The sequence below is a fragment of the Rhinopithecus bieti genome, unplaced genomic scaffold (assembly GCF_001698545.2).
Source record: "Rhinopithecus bieti isolate Rb0 unplaced genomic scaffold, ASM169854v2 scaffold_56566, whole genome shotgun sequence".
NCBI classification, from domain to species: domain Eukaryota; kingdom Metazoa; phylum Chordata; class Mammalia; order Primates; family Cercopithecidae; genus Rhinopithecus; species Rhinopithecus bieti.
The window spans coordinates 115,484-132,086 of record NW_016821700.1 but is presented as its reverse complement, the minus strand read 5'-3'; the positions used below and the strand labels follow the sequence as shown (position 1 = coordinate 132,086).

The 16,603-nt window shown below is 45.6% G+C and overlaps 1 protein-coding gene and 1 pseudogene across 1 annotated transcript; both read right to left on the bottom strand.

The window, feature by feature from the left end:
• Positions 1-1,032: 1,032 nt before the first annotated feature.
• On the bottom strand, positions 1,033-5,870 carry LOC108520961 (zinc finger protein 701-like). Its single transcript, XM_017860542.1, has 3 exons — positions 5,151-5,870; positions 1,322-1,471; positions 1,033-1,107 (listed from the first exon to the last, which is right to left on the bottom strand). The coding sequence occupies exons 1-3, from the start codon at positions 5,253-5,255 to the stop codon at positions 1,033-1,035; spliced, it is 330 nt and encodes a 109-aa protein (XP_017716031.1). The 5' UTR covers positions 5,256-5,870.
• Positions 5,871-12,492: 6,622 nt separating this feature from the next.
• LOC108520960 (tropomyosin alpha-3 chain pseudogene) lies at positions 12,493-13,580 on the bottom strand (annotated as a pseudogene).
• Positions 13,581-16,603: the final 3,023 nt, after the last annotated feature.

Genomic DNA, 16,603 nt, shown 5'->3' with positions numbered 1-16,603 from the left:
AAACAGAGGCTCATGCTGTCACCCAGGCTGGAGTGCAGTGGCACAATCTCGGCTCACTGCAGCCTCCACCTCCCGGGTTCAAGTTACTCTCCTAGGTTAGATTCTTGAGTAGCAGGATTACAGGCGCCCACCACAGTGTCCCGCCAATTTTTGTATTTTAGTAGAGACGGAGTTTCGCCATGTTAGCCAGGCTGGTTTTGAACTCCTGACCTCAGGTGATTTGCCCGCCTCGGCCTCCCAAAGTGCTGGGATTATAGGGGTGAGCCACTGGGGCACAAGGATCCTTTGAGCCCGAGAGGCGGAGCTTGCTGTGGTGAGCCAAGACCGGACCACTGCACTGTAGCCTTGGCAACAGAGTGAGAGTCCATCATAAACAAACAAACAAAAAGGAAAGAAGGGAGTCAAAGCAGGTCTGCACAAAACAGCAATGAAACACAAAAAGTAGCAAATGAGAAATGAAGAACAAAAACCTACAAGAAATACAGATAATATGTAACAAAATCACAAAGGTAAGGTCTTCTCCATCAGTAATACTTCAGCTGTAAGTACTTAACTCTGCACTCAGAAGGCAAAGACTGGCTCAATCAACGGGAACCAACTACGTGTTGTCTACAGGAAACTCATAGACTCATATTAGCCTTAAGGACACACATACGCAAATATTTTATTTTATTTTATTTATTTTTTTGAGACAGAGTCTCACTGTGTCGCCAGGCTGGAGTGCACTGGCAATCTTGGCTCACTGCAAACTGATTCCCAGGTTCATGCAATTCTCCTGCCTCAGCCTCCTAAGTAGCTGGGATTACAGGCCAGTGCCACCACATCCAGCTAATTTTTGTATTTTTAGTAGAGACCAGGTTTCACCGTGTTGGCCAAGCTGGTCTCGATCTCCTGACCTCGTGATCCGCCCACCTCGGCCTCCCAAAGTGCTGGGATTACAGGCGTGAGCCACCATGCCCGGCCACACAGATGCAAAAATCTTAAAAATAAAAGCCAATAATGAGGTATGGGGATTGGCGCCTGTAATCCCAGCTACTCGGGAGACTGAGGAGGATTTCTTGAGCCCAGGAGATCAAGGCGAATTTCAACAACACAACAAGACCCCGTCTGGAAAAAAAACAACTAAAAATTTGCCCAACATGGCGGCATGCACCTGTACCAGCTACTGGTAGAGGCTGAGGTGGGACAATCACCTGAGCTCAGGAATTCAAGATTGCAGTGAGCCCTGATCCCACCATTGCACTCTACCCTGGGGGACAGAGCAAGACCTAGTATCTAAAAAAAAGAGAAAATACAAAGATACGTAAGGGCACATCCCCACTTCTGGAGGGAAGTTATCCTCACCCAGGGAGACCAGGTTCCTATAATTCTCCACCATCACGTCCCTGTACAGAGTCCTCTGAGCAGGGTCCAGGCATTTCCACTCCTCCTGAGAGAATTCTATGGCCACATCCCTGAATGTCAATAGACCCTGAAAGGAAAACACATTTTAACCAAATGGTGATGGGTGGAATTCTTATCTTTACAGAAAATGAGAAGAAAGAAAGGTGAAAGCATGGATTTAAATGCAGTGAATATTCTAACAAATCTGAGTAAGGGATTTCTCACCACACTTTGTCCTCCCAGTTGTGTTTTACTAAACATTTTTTTTTTTTTTGAGGTGGAGTCTCTCGGTCTATCACTCAGGCTGGAGTGCAATGGCACAGTCTCCTCTCACTGCAACCTCCACCTCCCAGGATCAAGCGATTCTCCTGCCTTAGCCTCCTGAGTAGCTGAAATTACAGGCACATGACACCATGACCAGTTAACTTTTGTATTTTTAGCAGAAATGGGGTTTCACCATATCGGCCAGGTTGGTCTCAAATCCCTGACCTCGTGATCCACCTGACTCAGCCTCTCCAAGTGCTGGAATTACAGGCGTGATCCACCGTGCCTGGCCAAGAAACTTTTATCGACATACCAAGTGACATTCAGTATCTAGATGAGACAGAGTATGGATGATGTCTTCAGTGATGACAACATTCACAATGAAAGATCAGAAACTAATATCTGGCTGGGCACGGTGGCACATGCCTGTTATCTCAGCTCCCTGGGAGGCTGACACAGCAGAATTGCTTGATCCTGGGAGGCAGAGGTTGCAATGATCCAAAATCACGCCACTGCACTCCAGCCTGGGGAACAGAGACTCCATCTCAAAAAAAAAAAAAAAAAAAAATTAGCTGGGCACGGTGGCAGGCACCTGTGGTTCCAGCTACTGGGGAGCCTGAGGTACGAAGGTGGTTTGAGCCTGAGGGTGGAAGTTGCAGTGAGCTAAGATTGTGCCACTGTGCTCCAGCCTGGGCAACACAGTGAGACCCAGTCTCAAAATAAAATAAAATACATGAAAACTAGATTACTCAAAGTATGAAAATCCATTTTATATATGTATATAACATATATAATATGTGTGATATGTAACATATATAAATAATATATTTGTTAGATATATGTATATTATATATACAAAACAAATATATATAAATATTTGTTATACATAACAAATATATATCCATTATATATGTTATATATGTTTACTATATGTTATATATATATAACAAAATAATGAAGCCTACGCAACTCACAAAAAACTAGATGTTAATACAAAGGGTTGTCATTTTCCCCAGATTTTCAAACTGTAAAAGTTGTTCAAAATATATATATTTGTGCATGTATATGTATGCATATGTATATGTGTGTGTGTTTATATATATAAAGGCTTTAAATATACAAAAAGTAGCAAGTTTTGTTTAACTGAAGAGGAATCTCATCTTGCTGGAAAAGGATACTTCGGCAATTGGGGGCAGGGGGGAATCTTGTGGGATCTAAGAAAACAGGAAATGCCTCATCCTAGAGGAAGCAATCACCTTTCACCTGCCTGACCTGCAGGAATGGTCAGATATCTGCAGGAACGCGGGTGTGCGCAGAGGCAGCCACTATGGCACTCTTTACAGGGAAAAATCGCAAAGGAGCCACTTGTCATTCAGCCAATTTCCAGTGCAGATGGCAAAGAGCAAGCTCTCCATGTTTACTAACAGGACAACATGTCAATTCACAACCAGCAGGATCAAATATCAAAGTAAAATATTTACTAAAACACAAAGAAGAAAAAACAGACACTGGGGTCTACTTGAGGGTGGAGGGTGGGAGGAAGGAGGCGGCAGAAAAAATAACTATTAGGGGCCAGACGCGGCGGCTCACGCCTGTAATCCCACCACTTTGGGAGGCCGAGCCAGGTGGATCACCTGTCAGGAGTTCAAGATCAGCCTGGTCAACATGGTGAAACCCTGTCTCTACTAAAAATACAAAAGTTAGCAAGGCATGGTAGCAGGCCTCTGTAATCTCAGCTACTTGGGAAGCTGAGGCAGAAGAATCGCTTGAACCCGGGAGGCAGAGGTTGCAGCGAGTTAAGATCATACCATTATACTCCAGCCTGGGCAACAAGAGCAAAACTCAGTCTCAAAAAAATTAATTAATTAAAAATAACTTTTGAGTACAGGGCTTAACACCAGAGTGATGAAATAATCTGTACAATGAACCCCGATGACACTAGTTTACCTGTGTAACAAACCTTCACACGTAGCCCCAAACCTAAAGTGAAAACAGAAATATAAAAACTTTTTTTCTCTGTTTTTTGAGACGGAGTCTTGCTCTGTGCCTAGGCTGGAGTGCAGTGCCACAATCTCTGCAACGTCCTACTGCAACGTCTACTGCAACATGCGCCTCCCAGGTTCAAGCGATTCTCCTGCCTCAGCTTCCTGAGTAGCTTGGATTACAGGCACGAGCCACCACGCCCAGCTAATTTTTGTAAAAAACGTTTTTTTAAAATTTATTGTAGAATTTTTTCTAAAGTTTCATAATGATGCAGAAATACACGTGTACAAGACTTGCTCTGATGCCTGGCACAAAACTGACAGTAGCGGCTCCCCAGTGAGGCTGGAAGGAAGGTGGAGAATATGACTGGGAAAGGAGATGCCTTACGGCCAAGCGTCTAAGCTGCAGCTTTGCTTGGAGTTTCACCACAAAACAAATATACTCATCATGTGATCTTTAAATAGAAAAAATATATATTTAATAATAATTGTTGGGGCTGGGCACAGTGGCTTGCACCTGTAATCCCAGCACTCCAGGAGGCTGAGGTGGGCAGATCACCGGAGGTCAGTAGTTTGAGACCAGCCTGGCCAACATGGTGATACCCGTTACTAATAAAAATACAACAAAATTAGCTGGGCATGGTGACGTGTGCTTATAATCGTAGCTACTCGGGAGGTTGAGGCAGGAGAATTCCTCCAACCTGGAAGATGGAGGCGGCCGTGAGCCACAGTCATGTCACTGCACTTCAGCCTGGGCGATAGAGCAAGCCTACGTATATTTGAAATAAAATAACATTATCAGAATATAATAATAATAATAAAAATTATCACCATTTTTACTAAAACACCTGTTTCACAAGCCTCTCCACAGTAACACCACAGTCTCCATGAGCTTAATGTGCTAAGAACGGTTTAATGAATCTCCTGCTATTATTTAGGTTGATTTCATATTCTTAAAATAATGATGGAATAAAACACCTTGTATCATTCATGTCTGTGTCCAAACTTTCCATTCTACTTAGTAAGATTTTTGGAGTCAGAAACACACTAACTCACTCAATTACCTAAAAGTGTAGTAAAAAATCAGGCAGAAAACATTTCTCCATATTGGTCTTCTTTTCTGGAATTTACCACATACTTTGTGCACATGAATACGTGACTTCCATTGGCAGCTGCTCTAATCCTGGTCCACAGAGAGCTGACAGTGCATCCAGATGTGGCCCCTGAACAATCCCTGCTGCCCAACAGCACTGACACCACGGGACCCTCAACCCGTCTCCATCCATGTCTGGTGTGAGCCCTTCCCAGGACCATGCCCAGTGCCGCCTCTTCCCAAATTCATGTCACTAGGTCACAGGAGATGGAATCTAAGCGAGATGAGAGGGACTGAGGGAAGGCACGGGTGAATGTGAGCAAACCTGTCAGGCAGGACGCTTCAGACTCAGAGAATATTCCCAACTCCAAGGCCCAGGGTTTCTGAAAGGAAGGAGACAGAACAATCCACCGAGAATATCATCTCACCTGAGGAGGAGCCATCCCTGACTCCTCTGCTTTCCTCTTCCTCTTCTGGGTTTCTTCCTCACATACCAAGAGTGTTTGGAAGTCAGTCCTGAATGTTAGAAACATGTTGTTTATTGCTCAGAATCAAGACACCCCGTCCCTGTAACACAATGAAACATACAAAGGGGACCTCACCCTGGGAAATATGGTCCCTTGTGCTGCCCACCGCACCAGGGATGATAAACTCCTACAGGAAAACTCCCACTTCTCTCCTGAAGGAGCCCACACATATGCTGCAGCAGTGGGGAGCTGGGCTGGAATGGGCTTTCGGCCTGACCCAGCCCTGGGTCCCCAGACCCAGCCCTGACCAAACCCCATGCAGATACTGGGTGTGATGACTCACGCCTGTCATGCCAGTACTCTGGGAGGCTGAGGCAGATCTTTTGAACTCAGGAGTTTGAGACCAGCCTGGGCAACATGGTGAAACCCCATCTCTACCAAAAATACAAAAACATAGCCAGGCAGGGTTGTGCACGTGTGTGTCCGTGGTCCCAGCTACTTAGGAGGCTGAGGTGTGAGGATCACTTGGGCTCAGGAGTTCGAGACCAGCCTGGCCAATACAGTGATACCCTGTCTCTACCAAAAATAAAAACTGAGCCAGGCACGGGTAACAGAGTAGCACTCTGGAAAGTGAAGGAGGGTGGATTACTTGAGGTCAGAAGTTTGAGACCAGCCTGGCCAACATGGTGAAACCCCATCTCTACTAAAACTAAAAAAAGTAATTAGGCTTGGTGGGTGTCTGTAATCCCAGCTACTCAGGAGGCAGAGGCAGGAGAATCGCTTGAACCCAGGAGGTGGCAGTTGCACTGAGCCAAGATCATGCCACTGTACTTCAGCCTGGGGTGACAATGTGAGACTCAAAAACAAAATAAAATGAAAATACAATAATTAGCCAGGTGTGACTGTGAATTATTGAATATACAATAATTACAGGTGAGATTACTCCTGTAATCTCAGCTACTTGGGATGCTGCGGCACAAGAATCATTTGAACTCAGGAAACAGAGGTTGCAGTGAGCCTCGATCATCAGACTACACTCACAGCCTGGACAACAGACACTCTGTCTCAAAAAAAAACAAAAAACAAACAAACAAACAAAAAACGTTTCTGATGTGACTGATGCAGAGATAATAAAACCCGAGTAACGTGATAGAGACTGACGGGCAGAGGGAACTTCAGATGGGGGTGGGAGGACATGGGAGACAGCTCTGAACCTAGACGTGAAGGAGGAGAAAAGGGACAGTGCCATGATCATTTAGGGACATAGGGTAAGAGCAGGGACAGTGACCTGAGACAGGAAGGGTTTTGATGTTTGGGAAAAGAGAAAAGCAAAGGTGACTGGGGTAGAGGGATTCAGGAGATGCGGGCAAGCTCCCAGGAGAAGGCTGGACACTGGCAGGGGCCCTGGACACAGGGCTGTGGAGTCACAGTGAGGAGTTGGGCTTTTGTCCTGGGGAACACGGGAAGCCAGTGGAGGGTTTCCTGCCAGGGACTGACGTGACTGCTTTAGATTTCACTGTGATATCCTCATACAGAGAAAGGCGCCGAACATCTTCGGGTCTCTGTGTCTGAGTCTACACCTCTGTTTCTTCCATTCTTTCGTGTTTTTTAAAAAATTGTTTTTTTAATTTTATTTTTGGGTTACTGCATCCCATTGAAAATTCTAATTACAACTGGGCACTCCCGTCTCCCAGAAGAAAAGCCACGCGCAGACACGCACTCTATTTTTCCAATCATTTCAGGGGTCAGGGTCACTCAGGTTGAGTTTTTCTGGTCTAGCCCCTCATCTCCAAGTTGCAGGGAAGCTCACTGGGGTCAGAGTGGGGACATCTTCACCAAGTTACCCTGAGAAGGTCTGAGATGAGTGAGATGTGCCTGAATACTTACATGGGGCCTGGAAGGGCTAATGGGAAGGGTTGGTCTTTGTCACCCCTATCTTTGAAAATTAGAGAAGCCTCTTTCACATGCCTGGGCTAAAGAAACTTCTTTACAAGGTTCTGATGCCACTGATTCCCAACATTTAATTTTCCTTACAAGAAAAGCACAGTAACATTTATAAAATGCAGAAGTGCAAACACACAGCTATTGACCTTGAAAACAGTGAAAGAGGCTCAGCTGTGGAACTAAGACATAAGCAAATTTTTTCAACCAAGAAAACATGGGTGGTCAGGTGCCATGTGAGCTGAGATCACACCATTGCACTCCACCCTGCACAACAAGAGGGAAACTCCACCTGAAAAAAAAAAAGAAAAGAAAAGAAAAAAGAATACATGGGTGCTTTTACAATAGCGTTCCATGTTGGGGAGAAGCTGAGTGTCGGAGAAAACCTGAGGCAGGGCTTGCTAGTCTGACATAATATAAAAGAGTCTTGGAACATGGCGGGGTCCAGGGTCTAAAACCCCTTGTGGCCTTTGGAACTCCAAGCTCTGTGCCAAAGGGTGGAAGGCTGCCCTGCTGCATTACAATCTAAGCACAAGGCATAAAACCCTGAAGGGGCCGGCCCCTCCACACCTGTGGGTATTTCTCACCTAGTGGGATGAGAGACTGAGAAAAGAAATGACACTGAGACAAACTAAAAGAAAGAACAGTGGGCCCAGGGGACCGGCACTCAGCATACGGAGGACCTGTGCTGGCACTGGTCTCTGAGTTCCCTCAGTATTTATTGATCACTCTCTCTACTCTCTCTGGTGAGGGGATGTGGCAGGACTACAGGGTAATGGTGGGGAGAGGGTCAGCAGGAAAACATGTGAACAAAGGACTCTGTGTCATAAATAAGTTTAAGGAAATGTGCTGTGTCTCAATGTGCACATAGGCCAGATTTATGTTTGACTTTACACAAACATCTCAGTGCAGTAAAAGCAGTATTGCCACCAGCATGTCTCACCTCCAGCCATAAGGTGGTTTTCTCCCATCTCAGTTAATAGAATGTACAATCGGGTTTTACACCGAGACATTCCATTCCAGGACGACCAGGAGACAGATGCCTTCCTCTTATCTCAACTGCAAAGAGGCCTCCCTCTTCAACTAATCCTCCTCAGCACAGACCCTTTATGGGCTGGGGAGGGTCAGGTCTTTCCCTTCCCACGAGGCCATATCTCAGGCTGTCTCAGTGGGAGAAACCTTGGACAATACCCAGGCTTTCTTGGGCAGAGGTGCCCGCGGCCTTCGGCAGTGTATTGTGTCCCTGGGTATTAGAGACTGGAGAATGGCAATGACTTTTACCAGGCATACTGCCTGCAAACACATTTTAACAAAGCACATCCTGCACAGCCCTAAATCCATTAAACCTTAAGTCAACACAGTACATGTTTCTGTGAGCACAGGGTTGGGGCTAGGATTACAGATTAATGGCATCTCAAGGCAGAAGAATTTTCTTAGCACAGAAAAAAATGGAGTTTCTTATGTCTTCTTCTTTCTACAATAGACACAGCCACAGTCTGATCTCTCTTTCTTTTCCCCACAGACCCCTCGTGGCTTGGATGGAATCCAGGGCTCAGGGCATAAAACCCCTCATGGCCTCTGGAATGTGCCTAGACTTGCTGGTTCCTTGCTTTTAGCACTTCCAGGCTCATAAAACGGTTTTATCTTAAACTAGAAGAACATGTTCCCCATGATCTCAAGTAGCAGAACATGTTCCATATAAATGCTAAACCACACACCTGTAGATCATGTGCTGGATGCACCACTTCCTTTCAACCCCACAGTCGCACCACCTGCTTCTTTGTTTGACCACCAATAACTAGTGTGGGCTTCCAGAGCTTGGGTCTTTTGCAGCCTCCATACTAGCGTTGGCCCCTGGACCCACCTTATGCATCCTTAACTTGTCTTTTCTCATTCCTTTGACTCCACCGGACTTCGTAGCCCCGTGGCCTAATGTTGGGTGTGGCCATCCCAACAGTTCCATGCCAATCCATGCCATCTTTCAACATGAGTCCAGAAGGGATCAGAGGGCCTTGAGGGAACCATGCACTTAATAGCTCACACTCAAGATGTTCACAGATGACATAAGGAAAGAAAACTGAAAACAGACTAACTGGTTAAACTGNTAGTTGGATGTGGTGGCACACACCTGCAATCTCAGCTACATGGGTTGCTGAGGCACAAGAATCACTTGAACCCCGGAAAGGGAGGTCACAGTGAGCCAAGATCATCAGACTGCACTCATATCCTGGGCAATAGAGTGAGATTCTGCCTCCAAAAAAGAAAAAAAAAGAAAAGAAAAAGCATTTCTGAAGAGACTGGTGCAGAGATAATAAAACCTGAGTAATGTGATAGAGACTGACGGGCAGAGGGAACTTCAGATGGGGTGGGAGGGCGTGGGAGACAGCTCTGAGCTAGACCTGAAGGAGGAGAAAAGGGACAGTGCTGTGATCATTTAGGACATAGGGTAAGAGCAGGGACAGTGACCAGAGACAGGAAGGGTTTTGATGTTTGGGAAAAGAGAAAAGCAAATGTGACTGGGGCAGAGGGAGTCAGGAGAGGAGGGCAAGCTCCCAGGAGGAGGCTGGACACTGGCAGGGGTGGACACAGGGCTGTGGAGCCACAGTGAGGAGTTGGGCTTTTGTCCTGGGGAACACGGGAAGCCGGTGGAGGGTTCGCTGCCAGGGACTGACATGATCTGCTTTAGACGTAGCTGTGATATCCTCATACAGAGAAAGGCCCCAAAGATGGTCTCTGTGTCTGAGTCTACACCTCTGTTTCTTCCATTCCTTTGTGGTTTTTTTTCTAATTTTTTTTGTGTTTGGGGTACTGCATCCCATTTAAATTTCTAATTACAACTGGTCACTCCCCTGTCTAAGAAGAAAAACCACCCAGACACACACTCTATTTTCCCAATCATTTCAGGGGCTACAGTCACTAATGTTGAGCTTTTCTAGTCTAGCCCCTCATCTCCAAGTTGCAGGGAGGCTCACTGGGGTTCTGAGAAAGAGATATTTTCACCAAGTTACCCTGAGAAGGTCTGAGATGAGTGAGATGTGCCTGAATACTTACATGGGGCCTGGAAGGGCTAATGGGAAGGGTTGGTCTTTGTCACCCCTATCTTTGAAAATTAGAGAAGCCTCTTTCACATGCCTGGGCTAAAGAAACTTCTTTACAAGGTTCTGATGCCACTGATTCCCAACATTTAATTTTTCCTTACAAGAAAAGCACAGTAACATTTATAAAATGCAGAAGTGCAAACACACAGCTATTGACCTTGAAAACAGTGAAAGAGGCTCAGCTGTGGAACTAAGACATAAGCAAATTTTTTCAACCAAGAAAACATGGGTGGTCAGGTGCCATGTGAGCTGAGATCACACCATTGCACTCCACCCTGCACAACAAGAGGGAAACTCCACCTGAAAAAAAAAAAGAAAAAGAAAAGAAAAAAGAATACATGGGTGCTTTTACAATAGCGTTCCATGTTGGGGAGAAGCTGAGTGTCGGAGAAAACCTGAGGCAGGGCTTGCTAGTCTGACATAATATAAAAAGAGTCTTGGAACATGGCGGGGTCCAGGGTCTAAAACCCCTTGTGGCCTTTGGAACTCCAAGCTCTGTGCCAAAGGGTGGAAGGCTGCCCTGCTGCATTACAATCTAAGCACAAGGCATAAAACCCTGAAGGGGGCCGGCCCCTCCACACCTGTGGGTATTTCTCACCTAGTGGGATGAGAGACTGAGAAAAGAAATGACACTGAGACAAACTAAAAAGAAAGAACAGTGGGCCCAGGGGACCGGCACTCAGCATACGGAGGACCTGTGCTGGCACTGGTCTCTGAGTTCCCTCAGTATTTATTGATCACTCTCTCTACTCTCTCTGGTGAGGGGGATGTGGCAGGACTACAGGGTAATGGTGGGGAGAGGGTCAGCAGGAAAACATGTGAACAAAGGACTCTGTGTCATAAATAAGTTTAAGGAAATGTGCTGTGTCTCAATGTGCACATAGGCCAGATTTATGTTTGACTTTACACAAACATCTCAGTGCAGTAAAAAGCAGTATTGCCACCAGCATGTCTCACCTCCAGCCATAAGGTGGTTTTCTCCCATCTCAGTTAATAGAATGTACAATCGGGTTTTACACCGAGACATTCCATTCCAGGACGACCAGGAGACAGATGCCTTCCTCTTATCTCAACTGCAAAGAGGCCTCCCTCTTCAACTAATCCTCCTCAGCACAGACCCTTTATGGGCTGGGGGAGGGTCAGGTCTTTCCCTTCCCACGAGGCCATATCTCAGGCTGTCTCAGTGGGAGAAACCTTGGACAATACCCAGGCTTTCTTGGGCAGAGGTGCCCGCGGCCTTCGGCAGTGTATTGTGTCCCTGGGTATTAGAGACTGGAGAATGGCAATGACTTTTACCAGGCATACTGCCTGCAAACACATTTTTAACAAAGCACATCCTGCACAGCCCTAAATCCATTAAACCTTAAGTCAACACAGTACATGTTTCTGTGAGCACAGGGTTGGGGCTAGGATTACAGATTAATGGCATCTCAAGGCAGAAGAATTTTTCTTAGCACAGAAAAAAATGGAGTTTCTTATGTCTTCTTCTTTCTACAATAGACACAGCCACAGTCTGATCTCTCTTTCTTTTCCCCACAGACCCCTCGTGGCTTGGATGGAATCCAGGGCTCAGGGCATAAAACCCCTCATGGCCTCTGGAATGTGCCTAGACTTGCTGGTTCCTTGCTTTTAGCACTTCCAGGCTCATAAAACGGTTTTATCTTAAACTAGAAGAACATGTTCCCCATGATCTCAAGTAGCAGAACATGTTCCATATAAATGCTAAACCACACACCTGTAGATCATGTGCTGGATGCACCACTTCCTTTCAACCCCCACAGTCGCACCACCTGCTTCTTTGTTTGACCACCAATAACTAGTGTGGGCTTCCAGAGCTTGGGTCTTTTGCAGCCTCCATACTAGCGTTGGCCCCCTGGACCCACCTTATGCATCCTTAACTTGTCTTTTCTCATTCCTTTGACTCCACCGGACTTCGTAGCCCCCGTGGCCTAATGTTGGGTGTGGCCATCCCAACAGTTCCATGCCAATCCATGCCATCTTTCAACATGAGTCCAGAAGGGATCAGAGGGCCTTGAGGGAACCATGCACTTAATAGCTCACACTCAAGATGTTCACAGATGACATAAGGAAAGAAAACTGAAAAACAGACTAACTGGTTAAACTGTATTTTGATGTTAAGGCAAAAGGTCACTGACATCTTTACCAGGTACACACTGACACAATCAACCTTCTGTATTAGGTACCAAAGTTTTCCAATAAATAATAAAGGCTGGAAAGCATGTAGACCTTGATCTGAACCGGACACAACTAGTTTCAAACAGAAACTATTTTGAAATTGTTTTCTAGAAAATCTAACAAATTCTGGGGTCAACAGGAAAATAACTGGAAAATATACTTGTACAGAAAAAAAATGATGTGAGCTGATTATAGGATGTGACAAAGGCATCTTTCAGAAGTGATTATTTTATTTTATTTTTTTACATCACAACATGCTTTTTACAGACATTATGCATTATGCTCACATTCCCTTAAATGTTGTTTCGGAAGTTCTCAGCCTCTAGCCCAGCTGGAATCTCCAGGAAGAGGCAGAGATAGTTTGGCAAAAAAGACGCAGTGGAGGAGGGAGTGGCGAAAGGAGAAAGCAGCCTTCCAGTTAAAGATCAGCCCTCAAGTAAAGGTCAGCTTCCGGCAGGCTGGCCTCAGGCAGAGTCACGGTCAGAGGAAGGAGCAGCAGCAGGGGGGGACTGGCGTGTTCTACATCTCATTCAGGTCAAGCAGAGTCTCGTCCCGCACCCTTTGCGTAGAGAGGTGTTCCTCTTTGGTGCATTTCACTTTATCTTCCAAGTCCTCAATTGTCTTTTTGAGCTTGGCTACTGATGTGTCATCAAACTCAGCACAGGTCTCTGCCTCCTTGAGATTATCAGTAAGAATCTTCATCTCTTTCTCACATTTGTCTTCTTTTTGAGAGTACTTTTCTTCAGCTGCACTCAACACTTCAGGTTCTGGTCCATCAGTCTGATCTGTTCATCCATCTCCCAGCAATGCGACTCAGCCAGCTCAGCTCCTTCTTCTGTGCCTTCCATGTCTCCTTCAATGATCACCAGCTTATGAACCACCTCTTCATACTCTCTATCTGCCTCTTCTGCAATGTGCTTAGCTTCTTTGAGTTGGAGTTCCATCTTTTCTTCATCTTTTAAGGCTGGGTTTTCAATAACCTTTATACCACTCTCACTCTCATCAGCATCTTTTTCTACTTCCTCCAGCTTTCTACTGCTCACCTTCCGGTTCCTGCTTCCTCCACTTGGCATTGCAGCCTCTTCTCTATGATTATGTATTAAAAAAGAAATTTTGAAAACTAAGATTTATCTTGGCTAGGCATGGTCGCTCATGCCTGTAATCCCAGCACTTTGAGGAGGCCAAGGCAGGCGGATCACCTGAGGTCAGGAGTTCAAGGCAGGCCTGGCCAACATGGTGAAATCTCATCTCTGCTAAAAGTACAAAAATTAGTTGGGCTTGGTGGCACGGGCCTCTAGTCCCACGTACTCAGGAGGTTGAGGCAAAAGAATTGCTCGAAACCGGGAGGCCTAGGTTGCGGTGAACTGAAATCATGCCTCTACACTCCAGCCTGGGTGACTGCACGAGATTCTGCCCCCCCCACAAAAAATAAAATAAATAACAAAACTAACATTTGTCACAAACTGCAAAAATAAAAATAAAAAAATAAAGAAATGAAGAGGAAACATAAAGAAAATAAAGCAAATCTACTACACATGAGAACAAAAGCACTTTTGATGTCCCTTTTGTTTTTTATTTGTGTGTGTATGTGTTTGCTTGTTTTTGTGAGATGGAGAACCCACTCTGCCACCCAGGCTGCAGTGCAGTGGCATGATTTTTGCTCACTGCAACCACTACCTCCCAGGTTTAAGTGATTCTCACGCCTCAGCCTCCCCAGTATCTGTGACTACAGGTGCACACCACCATGCCTGGCTAACTTTTGTATTTTTAGTAGAGACCAGGCTTCACCATGCTGGTCAGGCTGGTCTTGAACTCCTGACCTTAGGTGACCCACTTGCCTCCATCTCCCAAAGTGCTGGGGTTACTGGCAGGAGCCACCACATTTTCATGTCCCTTTTAAAAAGTACTATGTAGGCCAGGTGTGGTGGCTTATCCTTGTAATCCCAGTATTTTGGGAGACCAAGGCAGGAAGATCTTTTGAGCTCAGGATTTTGAGACCAGCCTGGGAAACACAGTGAAACGCATTTCTACAAAAAAAAAAAAAAAAATACAAAACTTGCCTGACTTGGTGGTTCATCCCTGTGATCCCAGCTACTCAGGAAGCTGAGGTAGGAGGATCACTTGAGCCCAGGAGGTCGAGGCTGCAGTTAGAAGAGATCACGCTGCACTCCATCCTGGCTGATAAGAGCCAGGCCCTGTCCCAAAATATTAATTATTAAATATTTAATTAAAATATTATGTAATAACAGAAACTGATTTTTTTTCTCCACATCACTGCACCACTTCCTACCCCACCCTGCGAAAAGGGAATAGAGTAATTCACAACTGAGTAAGTCACTGCCCTCTGGCTGAATAGGGATTCCAAGTGGAAGCTGACCTCTATGCCAAGATTTATAGAATGTACATGCCTTATAGATAGGGATTTTAAAATTCTCAATCTCATCTGTATAATTTAAACAAATTTTAAGTTATTAGATTATATACACAGAAGTCAACATGTCACAAGTAATCATAGCCAATGAACTCACCCACTCGTCTGAACCCAAAGTCCCTCACTCTTTTTATTCTTTTGAGACAGGGTCTCGCTCTGTTGACCAGGATGGAGTGCAGTGGCATGATCTCGGCTAACAGCAGCCTGGACTTCCTAGGCTCCAGTGATCCTCCTGCCTCGGCCTCCAGAGTACTTGGGAGTACAGGTGTGCACCATCATGCCCAGTTAATTTTATTTGTTTATTTTTGGCCGAGACGGAGTTCTCACTATGTTGCCCAGGCTGGTCTTAAACTCCTGTACTCAAGCAATCCCCTTGCCCCAGTCTCTGAATTACAGAGACTGAGATTACAGGAGTGAGCCACAGCACCCAGCCCCTTTTTCAGGTACCAATGCAACCTCATATGCAAGAAGAACAAAAATTATTATTTCAGTTAGTTGAAATTTCTGGAGTACAGGCTGAGGACAACCCACCTGGGTTAGCTGTAAATCATGCACCAGTAGTAGCAGAATTAAAACCAGGAGTAATTCCTGTTCGGGTTCATCAGTACCCAGTTCCCCAAAAGTCCATACAGGGCATCTGCAAACATTTAGAACGGCTCCATAAACGTAAGATTTTAGTCCAATGCCAGTCACCTTAAAACACACTGCTTTTGCCAGTTCAGAAGCTGTTGCCAGGGCCAGGTTCTAATGAATACAGGTTGGTGCAAGATTTGCATGCTGTAAACCAGGCCACGGCAACTATCCATCTAGCAGTACCCAACCCGTATACTTTGATAGGACTTACGCCAGCAAGTGCTAGTTTACAGTCTTAGACAAGGATGCTTTCTTGTGTATCTGTCTGGCACCAGTCAGTCTATCTTTGCATTTTATAAGACAAAGAAGCATCACAGCTCACGTGGACTAGACTCCCACAAAGGTTAAAAAACTCCCACCATCTTTTTTCTTTTCTTTTTTTTTTTTTGACTCAGAGCCTTGTTTTGCTACCCAGGCTGGAGTGCAGCGGCGCAATCTCAGCTCACTGCAACCTCTGCCCCCTGGGTTCAAGCAATTCTCAAGCCTTTGCCTCCCAAGTAGCTGGGATTACAGGCACCTGCCACGATGCCTGGCTAATTTTTGTATTTTTAGGAGAGATGGGGTTTCACCATCTTGGCCAGTCTGGTCTTGGACTCCTGACCTAATGATCCACCCACCGCGGTCGCCCAAAGTGTTGGGATTAGAGGTGTGAGTCACCATGCCCAGTCCTCTCCCACAATCTTGAGAGAAACATTGGCCTCAGACCTCATGGCCTATATCCTTCCAAGTAACAACTGCGCTTTGTTGCAGTCTGTAGATGAGCTTCGTTTGCCGGCCCCAACCTGAGAGGGCTGTTACCGGGAACCTACGATCTCCTACATCTCCTATAGAAAGCAAGTTACAAAATATCAAAAAAGAAAGCCCAAATTTTCCATGAAGAGGTTACATATCTAGGTGTCATAGTGAGCCACGAGGAACACTGGCTTGGCTATGAGAGGAAGCAAGCCGTTTGCGCGCTTCCGACCCTGACCACCCAACGACAAATAGGAATTTTCAGAGGCAGCAAGATTCTGCCACATCTGGATTCCAAAGTTTCCACTGATGGCTAATATGATCGTTAATATGAAGCCACAAAAGGAGGAGAAAAGGAGACCTTCCTTTGAAAACTAATCAAC

Coding starts and splice junctions, on each gene's coding strand:
- LOC108520961 (XM_017860542.1), bottom strand. CDS start 5,255: ATGTTTCTAACATTCAGGACTGACTTCCAAACACTCTTGGTATGTGAG. Junction 1,472..5,150: donor CAGGGATGGCTCCTCCTCAG/GTGAGATGATAT, acceptor TTTTCCTTTCAG/GGTCTATTGACATTCAGGGA. Junction 1,108..1,321: donor AGGATAACTTCCCTCCAGAA/GTGGGGATGTGC, acceptor TTTTTTTTCCAG/ACGGGGTCTTGTTGTGTTGT.